Here is a 23,541-nt window from a genome sequence, read left to right as displayed (position 1 = left end):
ATATGCAAGTATCTCCAGGTGGTGGTGCCTCTTTGGAGGTGTTACAACCTCAGTATACCCTTGTAGTCACCTCTCACTGTTCTTAGTTCTTCATGTGCTGTGGTTCCTCTCCCCTATGGAATTTCATATAATCCCTGGTCCACAGTGATACATAAACTTAATACCATTATTTTCTCCCAAAGATTTTGCAAGAAATTGCCATGACTGTCACAGCTTCTCTGAATTTACCTGATCAGATTTGGTTTGGACAATGGGGACTAAACATCTCAGCAGATCAGACATTCTTTCAAGAGTTCAGTTTCTGCTTCCTGATTTTAGTTAGTCTCAGAAAAACCCACAGAGATTTTCTGTGATGATGTAGACACTTTTGCTTCTGGGTGAAACTAGCAAGTGCAGAAGTACAGGTATGTGGAAATGTCAATTACAATAAAAATTAGTCAAGCTTCAAAACACACACACCTTTTGGATTTCATTCAAATTTGGGGTAATTATTTAGGCACATTCTTCTTTAACACTCATTGGCTGGCCAGATCTTATTTATAAGCACCTCATTATATTGCTATTTTTTTAATGCCTGAAAGGTTAAAGTTTTTTCTGAATTATAAGCAATGGAAAACAGGGAGTTACAAAGGAAGTTGTTAGGTAATTTTAATAATAAGCATTGCTACTGCACTGCTTATAACCTTACGTGTCTGCATTATGCTTGTGTGTGTGTGTATACACACATTTTATGTGCACTTCCTCCAGCATTTGGGCAAAAGGAGAGTTGATACTTTGGGATCTATTGGTGTGATCTGGTACCATTATTATTATGGTTATCGTTATCATCATGATTACTAGAGGGTCATTTATTGTTGAATGGGCAGTTCTGGAAGTAAACTGGAATGCAGTTTGTTGTATGAGGGGAAAACAGTCAAAAATGATGATCCCACAGACGGTTTGCTATTTGATGTGAAATAGCAACAAGATGTATTATTACTTTATTTTTCTGTCCTGGTCACAGCCACTGGCTCTTGGAATGTATTTGAGAAACCAGTCAAATCTGGAACCACTCTCTGTGCTTTCTGTCAGTGTTATACTCTGCCTTCCTCTCAGCTCACTCTCACACACTTTACCACCCAGCCTCCAGCTCTCTCTCTCTCTCCTTCTGTATTTTGCAATGCAAGCAACATGTCAGTAATAAGTTACAGAGACATCCAAATTAGAAGGACATGTGAATAACTTTGTGTCCACTTCTCCCACATAGCCTATTTCAGGAAGCAGTGCTGGTTTGGCTGATGACAATGCTCAGCATAGATTTTTTGCTGCATTTTTAACACCCTGGTTTTGTTTTGCATCAGATTCTTGATTCGGTACATCTGCTGAGCTGCATTGCCATATGATATAGCAGAACACCACAAGTCTTGTCACATGCAACATATGGAAAAAGAAAAGGGAAGTCTGGTACAGTGGTTAGAGGACAGGACAGATGCAAGAAGTTCTATTTCTGACCCAGCCACTGACTAGCTGTGTGAATTTAGGCATATCACTTTGAAAATCTTACCTTAAGGTGCAAAGGGCAGTTAGGCATCCAAGTCTTAGCGAAATGGAATTGGGTATTCAAGTCCTATTTGTGCCTTTGAAAATCTTCCCCTGTATCTCTTTGGGCATTGTTTTCTCCATCTGGGGAATATAGCAGGGATGGGAGTACTCACTACAGTAGGGGATGATACTTGCCTACCTGACAGTGGTGTTGTGAAGGTTAATTCATTAATGTTTGTATGAACCCTTTGGGGTTCTTGGAAGGAAATTGCTATATAAGCGCCGAGTACTATTTTCTTCATGAGTTCCTCAACCAAGAGATAAACGCATTTGTTATTGCAGGACAACAGAAGATACAAAAAGATGCAAGTGACTCTTCCAAGAATGTCCTGGTGACATTGGTGCCTCCCTCTGTACTACGGTGGCAATCACCAAGTCATAGTGTGCTCCAGTGGCTCCTTAGTCTAGTCGGGAACATGGGATATTCTATTGTTTTTGATGTTCATGTGGCACTCTTCTACTCATAGGCTTATAAGCTTTACAGTCAGAAGGGACCATCATGATCATCTAGTCTGACCTCTTGCGCGTTGCAGGCCACAGAACCTCACCCACCCTCTCCTGTAATACACCCAGAACCTCTGGCTGTGTTACTGAAGCCCTCAAATCATGATTTAAAGACTTCACGTTACAGAGAATCTGCCATTTACAGTAGTTTAAACCTGCAAATGACCTGTGCCCCATGCTGCAGAAGAAGGCAAAACTAACCCAGGGTCTCTGCCAATCTGACCTGGGGGAAAATTCCTTCCCGACCCCAAATATAGTAATCAGTTAGACCCTGAACATTTCAGTGAGACCCACCAGCCAGACATCTGGGAAAGAATTCTCTGTAGTAACTGACAGCCCTGGCCATTTATTGTCCCGTCACTGGGCTTTGGAGATATTTGCTACCTGTTGTAGGCAGTCTTTTTATATCATTCCCTCCATAAACTTATCAAGCTCAGTCTTGAAACCAGTTAGGTTTTTTGCCCCCACTGGAATGTCTGTTCCAGAACTTCACTCCTCTGATGGTTAGAGACCTTCATCTAATTCCAAGCCTAAACTTGTTGATGATCCATTTGTTCTTGTGTCCACATTGGTGCTTAATTTAAATAACTCCTCTCCCTCCCAGGTATTTATCCCTCTGATATACACCTCTACCCCAATATAATGCGACCCGATATAATGCTGGTTCGCATACAAGGCGGTAAAGCTCTGACACGCTGCTCTGAGCAGTGTGTTAAGGGTGCCTGGCCAGGCTGAGGTGTTCGATAAGGGGCAGAGGGTATCGGGAGTGGTCAGGGGCTCCCCCACCCAGGGTCTGGGGGGCAGGAGCTGTGGGAGGGCACTTTTGGGGGCCCCGCAGTCCCAGAGTGGCCTTGGGGATTAGCGGGGGCCAGGGAGCAGCCTGCTCCGCTTCCCTCGCCCCGGCCCCAGCTGTGTCGCTCAGGGGAGGGGCTTGGGGGATCCCCCCAGCACTCACCAGCAGCAGTGGAAGCAGAGCAGACCGGCCCCAGCCCGTTTGACTCCGCCAGCTCCCAGCCACGGCGCTCCGCTTCCTGCCGCAGGTGAGTGCGGGGCGGGAGGGGGCATCCTTTACCCAACCTCTCCGCACTCACCTGCGGCGGGAAGCAGAGTGCCGCAGTTGGGAGCTGGTGGAGTGGAGTGGGAGCTGGTGGCTGGGGCTGGGCTGCTCCGCTTCCTGCCGCTGCAGGTGAGTGCCTGTCAGGGGGTGGAGGAGGCGTAGATAGGGGTTGGAGCAGTCAGGGGATGGGAGGTTGGATAGGGGATGGGGTCCGGGGGGGTGATTAGGGACAGGGGTCTCTGGAGGGGGCAGTCTGGGAACAAGCAACAGGGGGCCCAAAGCAAGTTTGATATAACGCGGTCTCACCTATAACACGGTGAGATTTTTTGTCTCCCGAGGACCACGTTATATCAGGGTAGAGGTGTATGTATAGAGAGAAATCATATCTCCCCTCAGCCTTCATTTGGTTAGGCTAAACAAGCCAAGCTCTTTGAGTCTCATCTCACAAGGCAGGTTTTCCATTCCTCTGATCATCCTAGTAGCCCTTTTCCATACTTGTCCCAGTTTGAATTAATCTTTCTTAAACATGGGAGACCAGAACTGGACACTGTATTCCAGATGAGGTCTCACCAGTGTCTTGTATAATGATACTATTAACACTCCCATGTCTCTACTGGAAATACCTCACCTGATGCATCTAGGACTGCATTAGCCTTTTTTCATGGCTGCATCACATTTGCAGCTCATAGTTATCCTGTGATCAACAAATACAACCAGGTCTTCCTCCTTCTGTGTTGCGTCCGACTGATAAGTCCCTAGCTTACAGCAAAAATTCTTGTTGTTAGTCCCCAAGTGCATGACCTTGAACTTTGCACTATTAAATTTCATCCCATTTCTATTACTCCAGTTTTCAAGGTTGTCCAGATCATCTTGTATGATATTCTGGTCCTCCTCCATATTGGCAATACCTCCCAACTTTGTGTCATCCGCAAATTTTATTAGCACACTCCCACTTTTTATGCCAAGGTCATTAATAAAAATGTTTAATAAGATTGGCCACAAGATCGATCCCTAAGGAACTCCACTAGTCACCTCCCTCCAGCCTGACAGTTCATCTTTCAGTATGACCCACTGTAGCCTTCCCTTTAACCAGTTCCTTACCCATTAATTCTCATATTAATGCCCAGTGTCTCTAGTTTAACTAATAATTTTCCATGTGGCACATTATCAAATGCCTAACTGAAAACCACGTAGATTTACTCCATTTCCTTTGTCTCAAAAATCAGTTATCTTCTCAAAGAAGGAGATCAGGTTGGTCTGAAATGATCTCCACTTTTTGTTAAACCATGCTGTATTTGATCTGAAATACCATTTACCTCTATGTCCTTAATGACTTTCTCTTTTAAAATTTGGTCCAAGATCTTAAATACAATTGAGGTTACACTACCAGGCCTGCAGTTTCCTGGATCACTTTTTCCCTCTTTCTTACAAATAGGATCTATATTAGCAATTCTCCGGTCATAGGATATGATTCCCCCAGTTTACAGATTCATTAAAAATTCTTGCTATTCAGCTTGCAATTTCTTGTGTCAGTTCCTTTAATACTCTTGGATGGAGATTATTGTAATGTACAGTGCACAGTAACTACCGAACCTATTATTCTGATGTGCCTTTTTCCTGCATCTGCCTCAAAATTATGTGACAGTCTTTACTGCAATGGATTTCTGTTTTGAAGGAGGACATTTTAATTACCAAACAAAAGACCAGGAGTGCAAAATTACACCACTGCACAGCAATGTGGTGTCAGCTAATAACATCCATGTCTAACTTTGGACCCTCTGCTATTGTTAAGATAGAGCAGTGTATTGATGAACAGCAGCAACCAGATTGGCATTACAGTCACTCTGTTTAGAATAGTGACTTGTGTCAACCCTTGAACACCATGAGCTAAATGAGCACACACACACACAAACACGCACCCACTCCAAGGAACCCCACTTAGCAAACCAGAGAAAATTCAATTCATGGATTTCACTTGTAAGCAGCTTATGGAGAAAAATCATAAGGCAACACTAAGACCTTGTCTACATTGGGAATTAGTCTGATTTCAGCCATCAGCAGCTAGCCACTGATTCCTACCCCCTCATTTCGAGCAGGGATAAGTTCCACTGGGCAAATTGCAGCTTTCCTTGTTTAAATTAGGGGTTTGCACCTGTGCTGGCTTTCTAGTGGCTGGCTACTAATGGCTGAAATTGAGACATATTCCCATTGTAGATAAGGTCTAATTGATGGACTGCACTTCAGGTTAGTGCCGTGCCAAATACGGGGTTGAATTCAGCAGACTGCCCTCTCCAACAGTCTCAAGCACTCAGTGGAAAAGGATTATGTAATGAATGGTGATCAAGAAGTTCACTGGAAACCTTAGCCTGCATAAGGTAAGGGATAGGGTAGAGGTCATGATGGAGAAAAGCAAGAAGTGAGTGGCCACATTCAGTGCCTGCAAATCTGTAGCTCTTATATTAAGAGGTTCTTCGGGTGGGAAGCTGAAAGTTATGATGTTGACAGAAAGTGAATGAGGAGTTTGCCGAGTCTGGCAGCATTGGATGAAAAATGAGACAGAAAATGCTGAATGGTAAGAGGTAGAATTAAATCATCCAACAATTATTAAGTAATAATTAAGTAATGACGTGCTATTAAGCAGTAAACTTTAAGTGCTGGCTCAGTAGTGAAGACATGGGTTCTTAACATCATAAATCCCAGATCTGGACAGTTACCAAATAGCATCCTGCTGTGGGAGCTGATGATGATGTCAGCTATTATTTCTGTAGAAAATAATGGCAGGTGATGAACACAATGAGAAGTAATAGGAAGAGAATGTTTATTATGGCTGGAGCAGGGCCAAGAGAGAAAAAAGTGGAGCAACAGTGCTGCATTCAGGGAGGAACAATGCACTGCAGCCCTGCTAATGGTGCCAAGCAACAAGTAACCAGGAATGCTGTAAACCTACAATAAAAATAATGCTATGTTCTTGATTATATATCAGAGGGCAGCAATAATCATGATAATAATTATTATGACTAACATTTCACTAACTTGAAAAGTATTTTACAAACATTGCAAAGCAATTTATAATATATATATATATATAGTCTAACATGTATTTATATACATATATATGTGTGTGTTTATTATCTAAATATGAAACATAACAAATGTGTTAAGAGAATGTTGTTTCGGCTGTAAAGTCAAGAACTCAAAAGTTAGGAAGTACTAGAGGTGTGGTTGTCTGCACCCCTCAACCTTGTGTGTCTGTTCTGTGCACTGACGGAGGCCGGGAGGGGGTCTTGTGGAAAAATAGTATTTTATTATGTGCTTAAATAGTTATAATGCATACACACAAAGAGGAAGGATTAAGTTTGCAGGGGCAACCATAAATCTGGCATTCCCTAACTTTCAAACACTTGGCTTTGCAATTAAACAACATTCTTTCGATGTACCTTTTGTGTATAATTTCTTAGGGTTTTTTAAAGGGGAAAATCAAGATTTGTTATGTGCAGGTTTACAGGAGAAGGTGAGCCTGCCTTTTTCACTCCCGTTACAGCTACGCTGGCAGCTTTCTGGTGTTCCCAATGCAGTGCCTACTGTTGCTGCTGCTTTGGCAGTGGTGTGAGCCCAGCCTTGGAATGGTCAGTGATTTGGGCAGGCTTCCAACATTTCCATCAGAAAGGCAAGTGGGAGAAGAGACATGGTGATTTTTCAGTATATTAATGTTAGAGTCAAACTGAATGTAATTTCATGAGACAAAAAAATAAAAATAAAAATCTGTAGCCTGAAAGGATTCCCCTTGCTGCATATCAAAGGCCTGCTGAAAATGAAGGTGAGATGAGAGTTCTGGGGGGAAAAAAAGTAGCAAGAATCGTAGGACTGGAAGGACCTCTAGAGATCATCTAGTCCAGTCCCCTGCACCCAAGGCAGGACTAAGTATTATCTAGACCATCTCTGACAGGTGTTTGTCTAGCCTGCTCTTAAAAATCCCCAATGATGGAGATTCCACAGTCTCCCTAGGCAGTTTATTCCCGTGCTTAACCACCCTGATAATTAAGAAGCTTTTCCTAACGTCCAAGCTAAACCTCCCTTGCTGCAATTTAAGCCCATTGCTTCCTGTCCTATCCTCCAAGGTTAAGGAGAACAATGTTTCTCCCTCCTCCTTATAACAACCTTTCATGGACTTGTATGTATATCCTTTATTATGGAAAGTGTTACATCACTTTATGCAGCCCTGACTGTACATGCTTAGGGTTTGTGTATCTCCTTCTTCTTCATACAGAGAAGAGCTGATAACAGATGTGACTCCCAGGAAAAGCTCAGAAGAATGATCATGAGGGTCAGAATCTGAAGCTTCAAGGGGCTGTTTCAGTCCCCGTATCTGTGGGTCTCAATCAAAACCAGGTGGGGACTGAAATATAGGTCAGACTGGCGTTTGAAAAGGTGGACTGTGCAAATTGAATTGGCTCTAAGCGACACACAGGTGCAACCCGGATCCCCAAGGGGGAGGAAAAGTCCCCAGGAGCGTGAGTGAACCGCAGAGGTGGGCTCATCCCCACGCTGAAGCTAGGCTCGGGTTGCACAGACCCCCAGGAGTCAGGACTGGGTCGCTGGAGGATAAGCACTCATGCAAGGGGCTCCAAAGGCGGAAGGGGGGGGATGCGGTGGGCTGCAGAAGAGGGGCGGAGAGTTGAACATGTAGAGGAGGCAGAGGGCGACAGGCCCCCGTGCTGGGGGCAGGTGGGGGAGAACTAGTCACTAGTAGGGTGACCAGATGTCCCGATTTTATAGGGACAGTCCTGATTTTTTGATCTTTTTCTTACATAGGCACCTATTATCCCGATTTTTCACATTTGCTGCCTGGTCACCCTAGTCACTAGCGCCCCGTTTCCCTGGGCTCGGGGCTTTCCCCTCCGGCTCCGCGGGGAGGAGAAGGGCGCGCTAGGACCCTGCCGGAGAGGGCAGCTGGGAATCCCCCACCCCCGGGGGGTAGGTAGAGGCTCCGGCTGCAAGCGGCTCAGCACAGAGCTGCAGCTCCAGCCGCGCGGCCGAGCCGGCGGGCACCGCAGAGCGAGGGGGGTCGGAGCCCGGCTACAGCAGCAGCGTCTCCGCCCCGGGACGGCGCTGGCCACCCTGCCCGGCCAGCGCGCTCCGAGCTGGTAAAGTTCGCCCGGCCCGGGCTCTCTCCGGCTTAGAACAAGAGGAGTTCAGGCAAAGGCGCGGCCGGGCGGTGTGAAGCGGTGGGCAGGCGCGGAAAGTTTGGGCCAGCGGGACACCTGTTTGTGCCCCGGGTTTGCAGTCTCCTAGCCCAGAATCGCTGCTGGAGGGGTGTGCTGGGCTATGGGGGTGCTGGGGTGTGTGTGTGAGGCGGTGTTGGGGGGGTGCGTGTGTGTGCTGGGATATGGGTGTGTGTTAAGGGGGTGCTGGGGGGGGCTGTATGTGTGTTGGGCTCTGTGAAGGGTTGCTGGTGTGTGTGTGTGTGTGAGGCGGTGTTGGGGGGGTGCGTGTGTGTGTGTGTTGGGCTCTGTGAGGGGTTGTTGGGCTGTGTATGTGAGGTGGTGTTGGGTGGGGTGCATGTGTGTGTGCTGGGGCAGAGAGGACCAACCTTTAGATGTAAAACAAAAGCCTGCCAAACTCTTGAGCAGCGCAATCAAAGGGCCCCCGGTGTTTTGGGGGAAGACACTGGAGGTAACTGTGGGGAGGGTGATCTCCTGATGGGGAGTGCAAGGAAGAGACCACGGCAGTTCCTTTGAACCAACTGACTTTCCCTGCCTTTCCTTGCTCAGGACCCCTGAAACGCAGCCGGGGAGCTGGTGAGAGCATCTGGGGAGCCTGTGGGACCAGCAGGAGATCTTCCAAGCAAGGCCCCATGGAGAATGAGACCTTGGCCTTTGGACCCCCTCTGGGCAACAGCAGCGTCAACCAGACGCTAGGGAAGATGCCCCAGCACCCCATGGAGCTGCAGGTGGTGACCATCCTGCTGGTGCTGCTGATCTGCGGGGTGGGCATCGCAGGGAACATCATGGTGGTATTGGTGGTGCTGCGCACCAAGCACATGGTGACCCCCACCAACTGCTACCTGGTGAGCCTGGCTGTGGCGGACCTGATTGTGCTGCTGGCGGCGGGGCTGCCCAACATATCGGAGGTGGTGGCCTCGTGGGTGTACGGCTATGCTGGCTGCCTGTGCATCACCTACCTGCAGTACCTGGGCATCAACATCTCAGCGTGTTCCATCACCGCCTTCACAGTGGAGCGCTACATCGCCATCTGCCACTCCATCAAAGCGCAGCTGCTCTGCACCGTGGCCCGAGCCAAGCGCATCATCGCTTGCGTCTGGCTCTTCACCTCCCTCTACTGCATGATGTGGTTCTTCCTGGTGGATACTGCCCAGGCTACCTTCTCAGACGGGGCACAAGTCAGCTGTGGCTACAGGGTCTCTAGGAACCTATACCTGCCCATCTATTTCCTGGACTTCACTGTCTTCTATGTCATCCCGCTGGGGCTGGCCACTGTCCTGTACGGCCTCATTGCCCGCATCCTCTTCATGAGCCCCCTGCCTGCCACCCCCCAGGACCCCGACAGGCTCAGCTCCATGCACCGGGGCAAGCCGCCCAACTCCAGCTCCATGAAGCTCTCCTGCCAGGGCAACAAGGGAGCTCTGAGCTCCAGGAAACAGGTACAGCCTGAAAGCCAGTCTGCTGCCCCCTCCTGCTGCACCTGAGAGGGGGTGGCATTGGGAGGATGGGGGGCATGAGACAGGTGAGGTGGGGCAGGGACTGGAGGTATGAGAAAAGCAGTGTTCCTGTGTTTCTAAAGAAATGTTCACTCTCTGTCTCTCACGCGTTATAAAGAAAGACTCTGGGAATTGGTCTGAGTGGCATTTTTTTCTTGGTGTTTATAGATGGTTGGCATGGTGACATCCTGGAATGGATATAGGTGAGTTAGTGCATTATCCACGGTCCCCCGTTATGGTCAGGATGCATTAAAGGAACCCATCTGATGGCTGCTTAGAAAGTCATCATCTCTCTGAACAGACAAGTCTGTGGAGTTGCCTTACTCTGGGAGTTGGCAGCAAAGGCCTTTTCTGTGGGACAAAATATCTTAGAAGTATCAGAGGAGTAGCATGTTTGTTGCTTTTTACAGATGCAGACTAAGAGTTCTGTGGCACCTTAAAGACTAACAGATGTATTGGAGCATAAGCTTTCGTGGGTGAATACCCACTTGTGTCTGACGAAGTGGGTATTCACCCACGAAAGCTTATGCTCCAATACACTTGTTAGTCTTTAAGGTGCCACAGGACTCTTTGTTGCTCTCTTTAGAAGTGCGACTCTGATCCCTGACTTGACAGGGGCCCTGGAACACCATTTATTCAATTACATCTGATTCTTAGGGATCTTAGGGATCCTTTTCTCGTGGAACACCCTCAAAATTGGCAGGCTTCCCAACAGAGCCTAAAGCTTCTTGGATTTAAAGGAGTGATTGACCCCCTTACAGCAGACAGTGAGGTTGTATGGGGGGAATGGGGCTGAGCAGAGGAATAGTGCTATTGCCTTCGTTGCTGTTTCCGGGTTTTCTTTCCCTTCTCTGTGTAATGAAATCGTCAGGGGTAAGAGGAGAAAAGGCGTGAAAGCTGATAAAAGGCTGAGTTCTTTTAAAAGGCCCCTGACTACACAGGAGCATTGGTTTCCCACAGTCCCTGTCCCAGCGGAGAAGCGATTGCCTGGTGCTACAAGCACCATAAGAAAGGGAAGCATTCCTCAGAAATGGAGCAGTCCTGGTTAGAGGCGGTTATTGTTGCAGACTAGCTACTAATTCACTTCATGATTAAAAAGGTGTTCGATTGCTGTAATGCGACCTGAGCTTCGTTCCCCAACTGGAATCATGATTAATTAACCCTTCCAGTTTAAAATCGCCAAGGAAGAGGCGATCTGATGGGACACACTTCAGACAGGAGCTCCATTACCCAGACTCCCATCCCTTCCCTCTGAACTCCTTTCTGAGCCAATAGCATATGAATTAATTCTGGGGAGCAAACTCTCCTTGGGTAAAAAGAGGAGCTGTCCTCCAGCAGGGGGAGACATTTCTCTTTTCTTTGCTGGTTAGTCCCTGTTTGTCTGGCTGGTTCCTGTTAGCATTCACCATTCTGTCTGGATGTGCTTTCATTCTCTGCCTAACCCACACTTTTTAGCTGGACAATAACTATCTAAAAGCTTATTATCCTTCTTCCTTTAGCGGACAGTCACAGTATCCGGATGTGGGACCTCTCCTTTTACACTTGCACTTTTACTTTATTGTGTATTAGTCAACTTTTCCAGGGTGCAGGGAGGCAGGACTGGATTGGAACAGGTGCCATTTCTAGAGCTGCTAAGCAAATCCAAGCAGGGAGTGAGTCACTACATCTCAGTGAGGAGACAATTTTGAAATACCAGGTGCAACAGAATAGAGCTCTGTACCTGGATTTCTTAATCTGTACGTGTGTGTGTGTTTTGTTTCTAGTCTCTCTCCTTTAACTTTTGATCTCTTCCCATGAAAAGGTTTAGATCATGTACTGAATCCTTGTAAATTAACTGGGTGAAATGTTAGACAGAGGTTGGCAACCTTTCAGAAGTGGTGTGCCGAGTCTTCATTTATTCACTCTAATTTAAGATTTCGCATGCCAGTCATACATTTTAATGTTTTTAGAAGGTCTCTTTCTATAAGTCTATAATATATAACTAAACTATTGCTGTATGTAAAGTAAATAAGGTTTTAGAAATGTTTAAGAAGCTTCATTCAAAATTAAATTAAAATGCAAAGCCCCCCGGACTGATGGCCAGGACCTGGGCAGTATGAGTGCCACTGAAAATCAGCTTGTGTGCCATCTTTGGCACGCATGCCATAGGTTGCCTACCCCAGTGTTAGCATTTGAAATAAAGGAACTGGATTGGTTTAGACGTGTAAATAATAAACAAATGAGGCTCTTTGGGATTATGCTTGATAATTTACAACAGAAATGGACAGGCAGAGGATTCAGATGTGGATTTGGAGACTGCAGTTTGTGAGGCCAGTTCTAGCCTGGTGTAAGTGGGTGCAACTCCCTTGACTTTAAGGGCTTAAACCAGGGCTGACTTTGGCCCTTAGAGTCTACAAATGGTAAGGGTCATATACTCTTGAGGCATGGATGCACTGATACTGATAAGTGCTGTGTAAAGGCTGATTGGGAAATGGGACTCTCTTTTTGGGTCCCCTTTTTTCCATGGTGTCCCCTTTCTTTTTCAACCAGTTTTAGTGTTGTGTGTGTGGCAAGGGAAGGTATACGACTTGGCATGCTGCAGACAGCCTATTGTATCTTCAAAGCCCTGCTCTGACATTAACTAGTCCTCCCAGCACCCTTGTCAGTAAGAGGAATATGATCAACATTTCATGCCAGCTCAGCGTTTAAGGGTTTTTAGAACTGTGCATGTGCTTTTACACACCCAGGCTAAAACCCTTTTTGACTTCGCTGAGCCAAGATTTCACCCCTACTTTCCTGATTAAAATCACAGAAACTCCCCCCTCACTCATAGCCTGTTCTAATGGGCACTTAGACATCTAACCATCATCCGCACACACTTAACATAATCACACACTCAGAGTACATCCACAAATACACACACCTCATTTTAAAAATCCCAGGCTAAGTGACTTACCTAACGCCAGTCAATGGTAGATGTAGGATTGTAACACAGGAGTTCTTGGCTCTCAGCCCCATGCTTTTTCCTCTAGACTATGCTGCCTTTGATAGTTTAGGTATGGCTCTTGGTTTGTAAGGCATCCAACCACATCGGACTGTATTCTGGTGGTTGGAGAGTCCAGAAAATGTTCTTCAAAGAACAATTGCTTAACAAGTTGCCCCTTTATGGGGTGCCTCCCCCGCCTGATGTCCATCATTGCCTAAAGTAAGCTGCTCTTCAGCACAATTGCCTTGTCTTTTGTGGAGCTTTGCACAGCACCGTATAACACTTTTCAACTCTCTTCAGCAACAATTGTTTACTCTGTAGGCCCGGTGGAGACCTGTTGATTCCGCTCCTGCAGATGAGCAGACGCAGGATACTTATCATAGGATCACACTGTCTCCTTTCAGTCACACCAGAATGTATTGTTTGTAAAGAATGTTTGTAACATTCTGGGACTTCTCAACATGCAAGGGCTCTCTGTTTGCGTCAGGTTTCCTATGGCCTTTCTGATCTGCTGCTGCATGAGGGTCCTTAGATGAGGCTGAGATATGAACAATAATATAATCATAGAATATCAGCGTTGGAAGGGACCTTGGGATGTCATCCAATCCAACCCCCTGCTCAAAGCAGGACCAATCCCCAATTATTTTTTTTGCCCTAGATCCCTAAATGGATCCCTCAAGGATTGAACTCACAACCCTGGGTTTAGCAGGCCAATGCTCAAACCACTGAGCTATCCCTCCCCCCATTATTATTAACAAGTAATATTAATTATTAATAATAATATATTTCCACCAGTAGCTCTTAAAGCATTTTAAAAAGGTGGATCAGTATCATTATCCCCCTGACACAAATGAGGAACCAGAGGCACAGAGAGATGAAGAGTAGGGCCCAAGGTCACATGGCAAGTCAGTGGCAGAAGCAGGAAAAGAACATGCATCTCCTGGTTCCTAGCCCTGTCTAGATTTCACTGCCTCCACATCTGAGTTATGAAGCTGCATGAACTATCAAGTGAGCCAAATTGGTGGGACCCCAGAAAGATTATGGTGGGAAATAAATTTTGGAAATATTGGTCTCTCTGTCGCCAGAGAGAGATGGGCTCCTGGGAGAGAGTGAGCAGGAAGGTACCTTCCAAATGCAACTCGGGCTTCACTACCCTGTGACTGACAGCCAGAACATTGTGTTCAGGTTTACTGCATGGTGCAAAGATCACTTTAAAGGTCTTTCCTCATTCTTTGCTTCCCTAGAAGAAACCACTGTCAGCGGAGCCGGGGTAAGCATTGGAGGCAATAGGATAACTGCAACTATAGGGGAAACCCAACAAAATGCAGTTGGGAAGGACCAAGCGGGAGAATACATGAGATCTGCAGCCATATTAGGGGAACATCAGCAAGAAGATGATAAGATGTGGGAAGGAGATAATAAGATGAGCAGTGTGTGCCTGAGAGGGACACACACTGTAAGTGTGTGCATCTCTCTGCAGTTCATTAGCTGCTGCAGCTGAACATGTCTCTCTTCCTTTGCTGACTCTAGTTCCATTTTCAGAAAATTACAGCTGTGAAAGAATTTGAAAACCTACTGTTTTTCTTCTAACTTTTCTGTCATTGTCTTGTTAAATTTGACAGGGGCCATTGTCATATGTTAAAATCAAGGCTGGAGAGAACTGTAGGGTCTCGCTTCTCCTCCCACTTCTTATGCTGTAAATTGAGAGCAGCTCCACAGAAGTCAAGCAGAATGAGTAGTTCTCAAATGGAATATCCAAGTCATTTATGCCAATCCCAAACTTTGTCTTAAATGTAGTCATGCTTCTTGCTCCACTACTTTCCCCTCACTAGATTCTTCCATTATGCAATGAGTATCTGTAGTAGAAAACCTACCCAAAAATATTTAGCTGAGAGCCATCCAGTTTTTAACAGCAAATTGCTTAGAGCTTAATACATTTATTACAGTTCACAGAGAGTGTCGGAGAGGAGACAGAGACAGATGAGTTTATCAGGCCAGAGTCAGTGAGCTAAATATTGTTTTGTGGTATTATCCTCCAGCTTTTCTTTGCCTTTTCTTTTCGGATGCATGTGAGAGTCTCCAGTGGGTGTGAATCATTTACCTGGCAGAGAGTAAATCTATGTAATGCACACATACTATTGGGAGCCTCTCTCAATGAGGACGACAGGATTATTAGCATGTTGATTGCATCCAGCATAATATTTGGAACCATTACAATGGGCTTTGGAGGATTTCAGACAATGAGCTAACATGCATATTATTATTATTAACATTTATATTGCAGTAGCATCTAGAGGCCCTAATCACATTAGAACCCTACTGCGCTAGGTGATGTACAAGCATCATAAATGACAGCCCTTTCCCTAAAGAACTTACCATCTGTTGTAAAGGTTACTGGCAAGTGGATGGGGAGAAGCTGTAGACATGATATGCCTTGTTTTTAATAAGGCTTTTGATGCAGTCCCACAGGACATTCTCAGAAGCAAACTAGGAAAATGTGATGTAGGTTTGTCATAAATATAAAGGGAAGAGTAACAACCTTCCTGTGTACAGTACTTTAAAATCTCTCCTGGCCAGAGGCACCAAATCCTCTTACCTGTAAAAGGTTAAGAAGCTCAAGTACCTGGCTGGCACCTGACCCAAAGGACCAATAAGGGGACAAGATAATTTCAAATCAGCGGGGGGGGGGGGGGAGGGAGAAGAGGGAGAGGCTTTTGTTTTGTCTGTTCCATGGGGCTTTGGCCGGAGCAAGTTCAAAGAAGCAAGCAATCCAACTCCTACAGAATTAGTAAGTATTTGGCAAGGAAATGCATTAGATTTAGTTTTGTTTTGGCTTGTGAATTTTCTCTGTGCTGAGAGGGAGGGTATTCCTGGTTTTCCTTTTGTAACTTTAAAGTTTTGCCCAGAGGGAAACCCTCTGTATTTTGAATCTGATTGCCTGTGAGATTATCTTCCATTCTAATCTCACAGAGGTACTCCTTCCACCTTTTTTCTTTAATTAAAATTCTTCTTTTAAGAACTTGATTGATTTTTTCATTGTTGTAAGATCCAAGGGTTTGGGTCTGTGTTCACTTGTACCAATTGGGGGATTATTCTCAAGCCTGCCCAGGAAAAGGAGTGTTGGGGCTTGAGGGGATATTTGGGGAAGGTAGGGCTCCAAGTGGCCCTCCCTAAATGTTTGTTTAAATCACTTGGTGGTGGCAGCGTTACCTAATCCACGGTACAAGGAAGGATTTGTGCCTTGGGGAGTTTTTAACCTAAGATGGTAGAAATAAGCTTAGGGGGTCTTTCATGCGGGTCCCCACGTCTGTACTCTAGAGTTCAGAGTGGGGAGGGAACCCTGACAGGGTTATATTCCGATAAGGCAGGTGTACAACTGGCTGAAAGACCATTCTCAAAGAGAAGTTATTAATGGTTCACAGTCCAACTGGGAGGACATATCAAATGGGGTCACACAAGGGTCTGTCCTAGATGTGATACTATTCAATATTTTTATTAATGAGTTGGGTAATGGAGTGGAGAGTATGCTTTTAAAATTTGTGATGAGACCAAGCTGGGAGGAGTTGCAAGCATTTTGGAAGACAGGATTAGCGTTCAAAACAACCTTGACAAATTAGAGAATTGTCTGAAATCAACAAGATGAAATTCAAAAAAGACAAATGCAAAGTACGACCCTTAGGAAGGAAAAAAAATTTAATCTCAGCTATAAAATGAGGAACAAGTGGCTAGCTGGTAGTACTGCTGAAAAGGATATGTGAGTTATAGTGGTTCACAAATTGAATATGAGTCCACAGTGTGATGCAATGCAAAAAAGGCTAATGTAATTCTGGGGTGTACTAACAGGAATGTCGTATATAAGACACAGGAGATAATTGTTCTGCTCTGCTCAATACTGGTGAGGCCTCTGCTGGAGTGTGGTGTCCAATTCTGGGTGCCACACTTTAGGAAAGATGGGGCATACTGGATATAGTTCAAGGAGAGCAACAAAAATGATAAAAGGTTTAGAAAACCTGATCTCTGAGGAAACATTAAAAAAGCTGGGCATGTTTAGTCTTGAGAAAAGAAGACCAAGTGGGGACATCATAAGAGTCTTCAAATTTGTTAATGGCTGTTATAAAGAGGATTGTGATCAATTCTTCTCCATGTCCACTGAAGGTAGGACAGAAGTAATGGGCGTAATCTACAGCAAGGGAGACTTAGGTTAAATATTAGGAAAAACTTCCTATCTAGGTTGTAGAATCTCCATCATTGGAAGTTTTTAAGAATAGGTTGGACAAACACCTGCCAGGGATGGTCTAAGTTTCCTTGGTCCTGCCTGAGTACAGGGGGCTGAACTCTTAACGTCTCTTCCAGCCCTATATTTCTGTGATGCTATAAATAACACCTAAAATACCTTAGAGGAAAAATACTGACTGGGAAGACATGCCAGAAACCCCCATTTCAAGCTTCTGTATGTGAACTGTGTTCAATATACCTGAACCCCAAATACTTATGTGCTCTATATCACATTGACTAGGAGTTCCTGCCATCACACCAGCCTAGGTTGTGATCTTATAATTAAGTAGAGTTAGTACAAGGATTAGAGATTTCCATGGCTGACTCCAGTCCCTTGAAGAAGTGAGGTTTGTAAGTAAACAGTAAAGCTAATGATCTACACGTACCCCAGTGGCAAAGCCTTCCTTATGGAAGAGACTACTGAGAAGCCCTGTAAGTGTGAAAAACATTCATGGGGAGGCAGTGGAAATGCCTTTCTCTATCTGAAAGTTTGGTACAGGCAAGAATGTATAACACAGCTGGCTCTGATTGTTCTGCTAATCTCTCTCTGTCTTGCATTGCATAAGGGCACATCTCAGGAGTGAGAAAGGATGCAGGTTTTCTGATAATTTATTTCCAGATGCTCGTTTGTGTAAAGGATACAATCAACCTCAGAATGTTTTCTGTGCCATTTTCTCACAGATGGTTCTGTTTATCATGGAAAAAGAGAGAGGACAAATATATGCAGGAGCCTGTGTCTGGAAACATTTTCTTATGCCATGGCTTGCAGAACATTGTATTTCACATGGATTCTTGATGCACTTTGTTAGATGCTTCCTGCTGAGTCCAGACAAACAGCATTTGAAAGGGGTCTGTTTAAAGAGACACTGATGGAGAGGAAGCAGGCTAGCTACACTATTAGCTCAGTTATCAAACTGTCTGACAAGACTTCTAGTTAGGCACTACAGACTCATTAGTGCCTGCTTCAGTAATGTATTAGTAACCACAGTCTTAAAGGTGAGACATAAAGCCAAAGTTTGTGGTCCTTAAAGATCCCCTTTCATCAGAATAAGGGTGCTAATCTGACTGTCATGGCTGAGTTTCCACTCTCTGCATTGCCCAGGCAATTTCAGCTGGATCCAGAATTCTTCTTCAGTTCCTGATCCAAACATTTGTATTGTTGTGCACCGTTTAACAGTTGCTGTGTTCCACCCCAAAGGTGGCTGCACTTCAATATTATGGTAAGCGAGCCCAATTTCTCTGAAAAAACCTTCACTGATTTTTAGGACTAAACTCAAATGGAATCATTAAGGTTTTGAGGTGATACTTTTGGTTTTTCTACTTCCCAGATAGAGTCAGAATTATCAAAGGCAAGGCTATTCTCACAGTAGTTTCATGTGTGGACAGAAGTGCGCTCAAATCTCGTGCAAAATCTTGTTCACCCAAGATTGCCAACCCAGGTCTGCAGACCCACATGGTACAGAGAGTACTGAGAAGTGCACACATTTCTGGAGACTTATCTGCATCAAACCTGAACTCAACAACGTTTGAGGTCCAGAAAAAGAGTCTCTAGCATAGATACTCATCACCATTTCGAGTTCAGTCAGTAGGATAAGAAATTATACCTCTGGGCTTAATTGATATGCAACTTCCCACTTCATAGGAATATACATAGGAAAGGCCCTACTGGATCAGACAGTGGTCCACCTAGTCCAGTATCATGACTTCAACAGTTGTTGGCACCCACGCTTAAGAAGAAAGTGCAAGAAGCCATAGCGCAGACAGTCATGGAATAACTTCCTCCCAGGGGAAGTTTCTTCTTAACCTCCACTAGTTAGTTTTTCTTATGCCCTGAAGCATGTGTGTTTATATCCCTAATTCACTTAGGTCCTGATCCTGCACCACTGAAATGAATGGGAGTTTCATCATTAGCTTCAGTGGGAAGAGGATCAGGTCCCTATAGCAGAAACAAAGTAATCAGTCTCCTGTCTGGAAGGCAATAATCTTTGGGGGGTACCAGGGAACAGGCTGCCATGTAATTTGAATGTAAGTGCTGCTTAGTATGTGTTTCACATTGTAGTTACTGGTATTGAGACAGGTGATATGAGGTGAAATTAAATGGGCAGTCAGCTTTTCTTTGAATCGCAGCTTATGTTTTCAAGTACCAATTTTTCTTCTATAATAATAAAGGGATCAAAATTCCACTGCCTTTTTCCTACCTATTTTTATACTCCTTATCCAAAGATCTCAAAGTGCTCTACACCTACTTGAAATAAGTGTCTCAAACCCATGTGATGTATGAAAGGATCATCACACTCATTTTATATATGGCTAGTTTGAATCACAGAGAAGCTTAAATGGCCTGCCCAGTTTTGCATACCGAGTGAAAGAAAGAGCCAGGAATAGAACTCAGGAGTTCAACTCCCTGTCCTTTACCTACTAGAGCAGGGGTAAGCATCCTATGGCATAGGTGCCAAAGGTGGCACGCAAGCTGATTTTCAGTGGCACTCACACTGCCTGGGTCCTGGCCACTGGTCCAGGAGGCTCTGCATTTTAATTTAATTTTAAATGAAGCTTCTTAAACATTTTGAAAACCTTATTTACTTTACATACAATATAGTTGAGTTATATATTATAGACTTAGAGAAAGAGACCTTCTAAAAACATTAAAATGTATTACCGGCATGCAAAACCTTAAATTAGAGTGAATGAAAGAAGACTCGACACAGCACTTCTGAAAGGTTGCCGACCCCTGCACTAGAGTCATTGTGAAGCTATTTAACTTTGTGCTGTTATCCTTAGCAGTAAATTATCTACGCACCAAAATCATGCCAGATAAATCACAGCTATTTTGATGCAGCTACTGAAGGAATAAACAGAAAGAGTGCTCTGAGTATCATAAATCTGGGCTTTAGTAGTGCATCTAACAATGCCGTCTGAAAACTAACGGGATAAATTTGATCTAGATGCAAATTCTGTGAACTGGATTGAAGAACAGCTAATAGATAATTCATAAACGGTGGTGATTCATGACGCTCCATCTATTTGTGAGGAGATGAAGGTATCTAGTTCATTGTTGGGGCCAGCTTTCTTTACTGCTTGCTAAGGAATCTGGAGGAGTAAGGAGCACCGGAATTACTTTTGCAGATGATATTGAGCAAAAAGATGCTGCAAACACCTAGTGGAGCTCCGGTAGTATGGTGAAGGACAGCAGTATAAAACCCTGAGAGACAGCAGAGAGAAGACACAGGCAGAGCTCAAATTGGGGAAATGGATAGATAATTAATAACTAGGCTTCCGTTTGGAAAAATGCAAAATATTAATCGGGAGAACCCTAATACAGAGGTAGTGGATGGAAGAGAGGAGCTTAAAGAAGAGCCAGGTGTAGCACTGGGTGATAGCTGGTTCCCTGCAATGGGATCTGGTTGCTAAGCCAGTGCATATAGTGTTGTCTAAGCAGAGGCATCAAACTATGTGACAGAGGGGTAACAGCAGTGCTGCCAATGCTTGCAATTTTATTGCAAGTCTCATGATATTTGATGTTTTTCAAAAGGCCTCAGCTGTTACAAACAGGTGATTATGTGAGAATCTTAGTTTACGCTTCTAAAAAAGTAAGTTTCTAGGTTGTGGAGAAAAGTCTGACAATGTGAAACAACTGCATCCTAAAGGCTCAGACACTCAAAAGGAAATAACCTCTCTTCCCCCCCAAATATATTACTTTTAAAAATTTCATGACTTTGAAACTAACCTTGCTGGTTAGTTAGTTTCAGGGCCTGAGGTGATTTCTGAATGATTGGTATTGGCAATACTGTAATGGTCCCTCTTTGAGCAGATCTGGTGAGGCTGCATTTGCAGTTCAGTCTTGCTTCTAATTAAAATCAGAGACAAAATTCCCACCGATTTCAATGATCGGGATCAAGCCCTTGGAATCACTTGGAGAGTTTCGGGTATCTGATGTGGAAAAGACAGCAACTGGACAAGGTCCAGAGGAGGGCAACAAAGATAATGGAGGAACTGACGGGAAGAACCTCCTGTGAGGAAAAGTGAGGCGAGGCACCTATGCAGAGCTTGGTGAAAAGTTGGCTGAGGCAATAGGGATATTTTCATGTCTCTGCTCTTTACACAAAAAACATAATATGAAGGAACTACATGGAGAGAAGGATGATCCAGTGGTTAGGGCCCTAGACTACAACTTAGGAGACTGAGGATCAAGTTCCTGCTCTGCCACAGGCTTTCTGTGTGAGCTGGGGCAAGTCACTTAGCTTCTCTGTGCTTCATTTTCCCATCAGTACAATGGGGATAACAGCACTGCGCTGCATCGAAGGGGTATTGTGAGGCTAAAATACATTAGATTGTGAGGTGCTCAGATATTACAGTAGTGGGGGCTAGATAGGTGTCTAAGATAGGTAGAAATAACCACGGTTACAACATGCAAGTCTTAACACCATGCTGTTCTGGTGGCTTCTCAAAGCAGACATTGGTGAGGGCCACAAGCAGGCCCTCAAACCACTTAAAGGGATACTAGCCTATTCCGATGTGCTATGAGGAGCTTATATTATTGTGGGGGTTTCTCTTAATTTCTCTCCAGCCTCCAAATCTGACTTGTAATTGTGCACTTCCTTAAAAGAAATTATGTGCCTTCTCCTGGCCTTACAGGTGCGGCCTCCCTCATGCTTAACTCATAACAGGCTGCTAACGAAGGAGTTCATGTTAGACTGAGTCTGAAGATAATTGTTCTTAAAGGGGGGAAGGAACTGCTGGGGGGAGGAAGAGGTGAGGAACAAGGGAATAACAAGGAATGGGGGCATGAAAAGATATAAAAGAAAATGCAAGCTAGACTGCAGGAACAGGTAGTTGCATTGATCTGTGGGAAACTCTCCCAAGGAACATTGTTGAAGCTCGCATTACTGGAGTTCTTCAAACTGAGGCTGGATTTGTCCCATACGGTAGTGCAGTAAAGGCTGATCTTGCGGATGGCAAGGAGATGGACTCCACCTTACAGGTCTGTTCCATCCCTAATAATTGTGCTGCCATCAAGTAGTGACTGCACTAGCATGACATGGCATCTAGCCTTGGCTTAGCCTCAAGAACTCAATCTCCAGGCCCCTTTTCTATGGAATAGCTTGAATCGCTAGCACTGAGATATGTCAGGTGACATTCTCTCTCTTTCCAACCACAAGACAACCCAGATGGCTTTAGGAACTTGTGTCTCTTGAATAGCACCATAGAATGCTGCTTCACAAGTGATACAAGTTCAAAACCTGTGAAAGGCTCATTTGCTTATGAATCATTTGTTGTTGGTGTGGATTATTTGCCTTCTGCCATTCAGAAGCCCTGACAGCTTTTTGAAAATGTCACAGAAAATATTCCTGATGGCCTTCAGAAAGCTACCTTGTCATTTGTGTCAGAAACTTTGAATAGCACCAGAAGCTGATATTATAATAAAAGGCATGGGAGAGGCATCTTATCTAAAATGCTAAATACTAGGATTAAAAAAACCAGTAGACATGCTAATGATGAGATTTCTCTGCTTCAGTACAGGAGCTTGTTTAAAAGCACAATTGCCAAGTGGGTACAAACACAAGGGAGGCAGCTAGAAATCAGCAGATTTTCAAATACAAATGTGCTTCTGCAGGTGGTGCTGACATAGCAATAAATATTATTATATTTGTTATCTCTTACTGTTCACAGGTATGCTGGGCATCTCACAGCAAACATATAGAAGGCAGATCCCTGCTCTGAGGAGTTTACTTTCTAAGACCTGGATCCTGCAAACACTCATGGATGTTTGAATTAAAGAACATAAGAATGGCCATACTGGGTCATACCAAAGGTCCATCTAGCCCAGTATCCTGTTTTCTGACAGCAGCCAATGCCAGGTGCCCCAGAGGGAATGAACATAACAGGCAATCACCAAGTGATCCATCCCCTGCTGCCCACTCCCAGCTTCTAAGAACAGAGGCTAGGGACACCATCCCTACCCGTCTTGGCCAATAGCCATTGATGGCCCTATCCTCCATGAATTTATCTATTTATGGACCTAATCATGTGGCAGGATTAGGGCCTATGTGACTACCATGACAGACAGGAGCAGATACAACATGCCCCAACTATTTGATCTTGCAGCAGTCCAGTGGATGGAAATTGGAGCTAGACAGATTCAAACCAGAAATAAGGTACACCTTTTCATCAGAGATCTGGCAGTAAGTACAAAATCACTGCTCTAAAACTTTCAGAGGACACGACGATATGTATACTAGTAAAGGATGAGGACAAGGCAGTCATGCAGAGTAATCTGGATCACATGTTAACCTGGGCCCATTCAAACAAAATGTGTTTTAATACAGCCCAATGCAGTTATACGTGTAGGACAAAGGAATGCAGGCCATACCTACAGAATGGGGGACTGTATGCTAGAAAGTAGTGACTCTGAGAAGGACTTAGGGATGATAGTGCATAAGC

General features: G+C 44.7%; 1 protein-coding gene across 2 annotated transcripts in view; it reads left to right on the top strand.

Moving 5' to 3' along the window:
* Positions 1 to 7,449: 7,449 nt before the first annotated feature.
* Positions 7,450 to 23,541, top strand: part of LOC127030706 (thyrotropin-releasing hormone receptor-like) — a 29,762-nt gene continuing 13,670 nt past the window's right edge. The window contains exons 1-2 of one of the 2 annotated variants that reach the window (XM_050917420.1): positions 7,450 to 7,531; positions 8,914 to 9,803. In XM_050917420.1, the coding sequence (XP_050773377.1) occupies positions 8,997 to 9,803 (807 nt within the window). In that variant the 5' untranslated portion in view covers positions 7,450 to 7,531; positions 8,914 to 8,996. Of the gene's footprint in view, positions 7,532 to 8,184; positions 8,287 to 8,913; positions 9,804 to 23,541 lie in introns of those variants that run through there. The other variant, XM_050917419.1, reaches the window with a different exon arrangement.

Source organism: Gopherus flavomarginatus, chromosome 11 (genome assembly GCF_025201925.1).
Source record: "Gopherus flavomarginatus isolate rGopFla2 chromosome 11, rGopFla2.mat.asm, whole genome shotgun sequence".
NCBI lineage: Eukaryota > Metazoa > Chordata > Testudines > Testudinidae > Gopherus > Gopherus flavomarginatus.
This window is presented reverse-complemented; position numbering and strand designations above follow the sequence as displayed.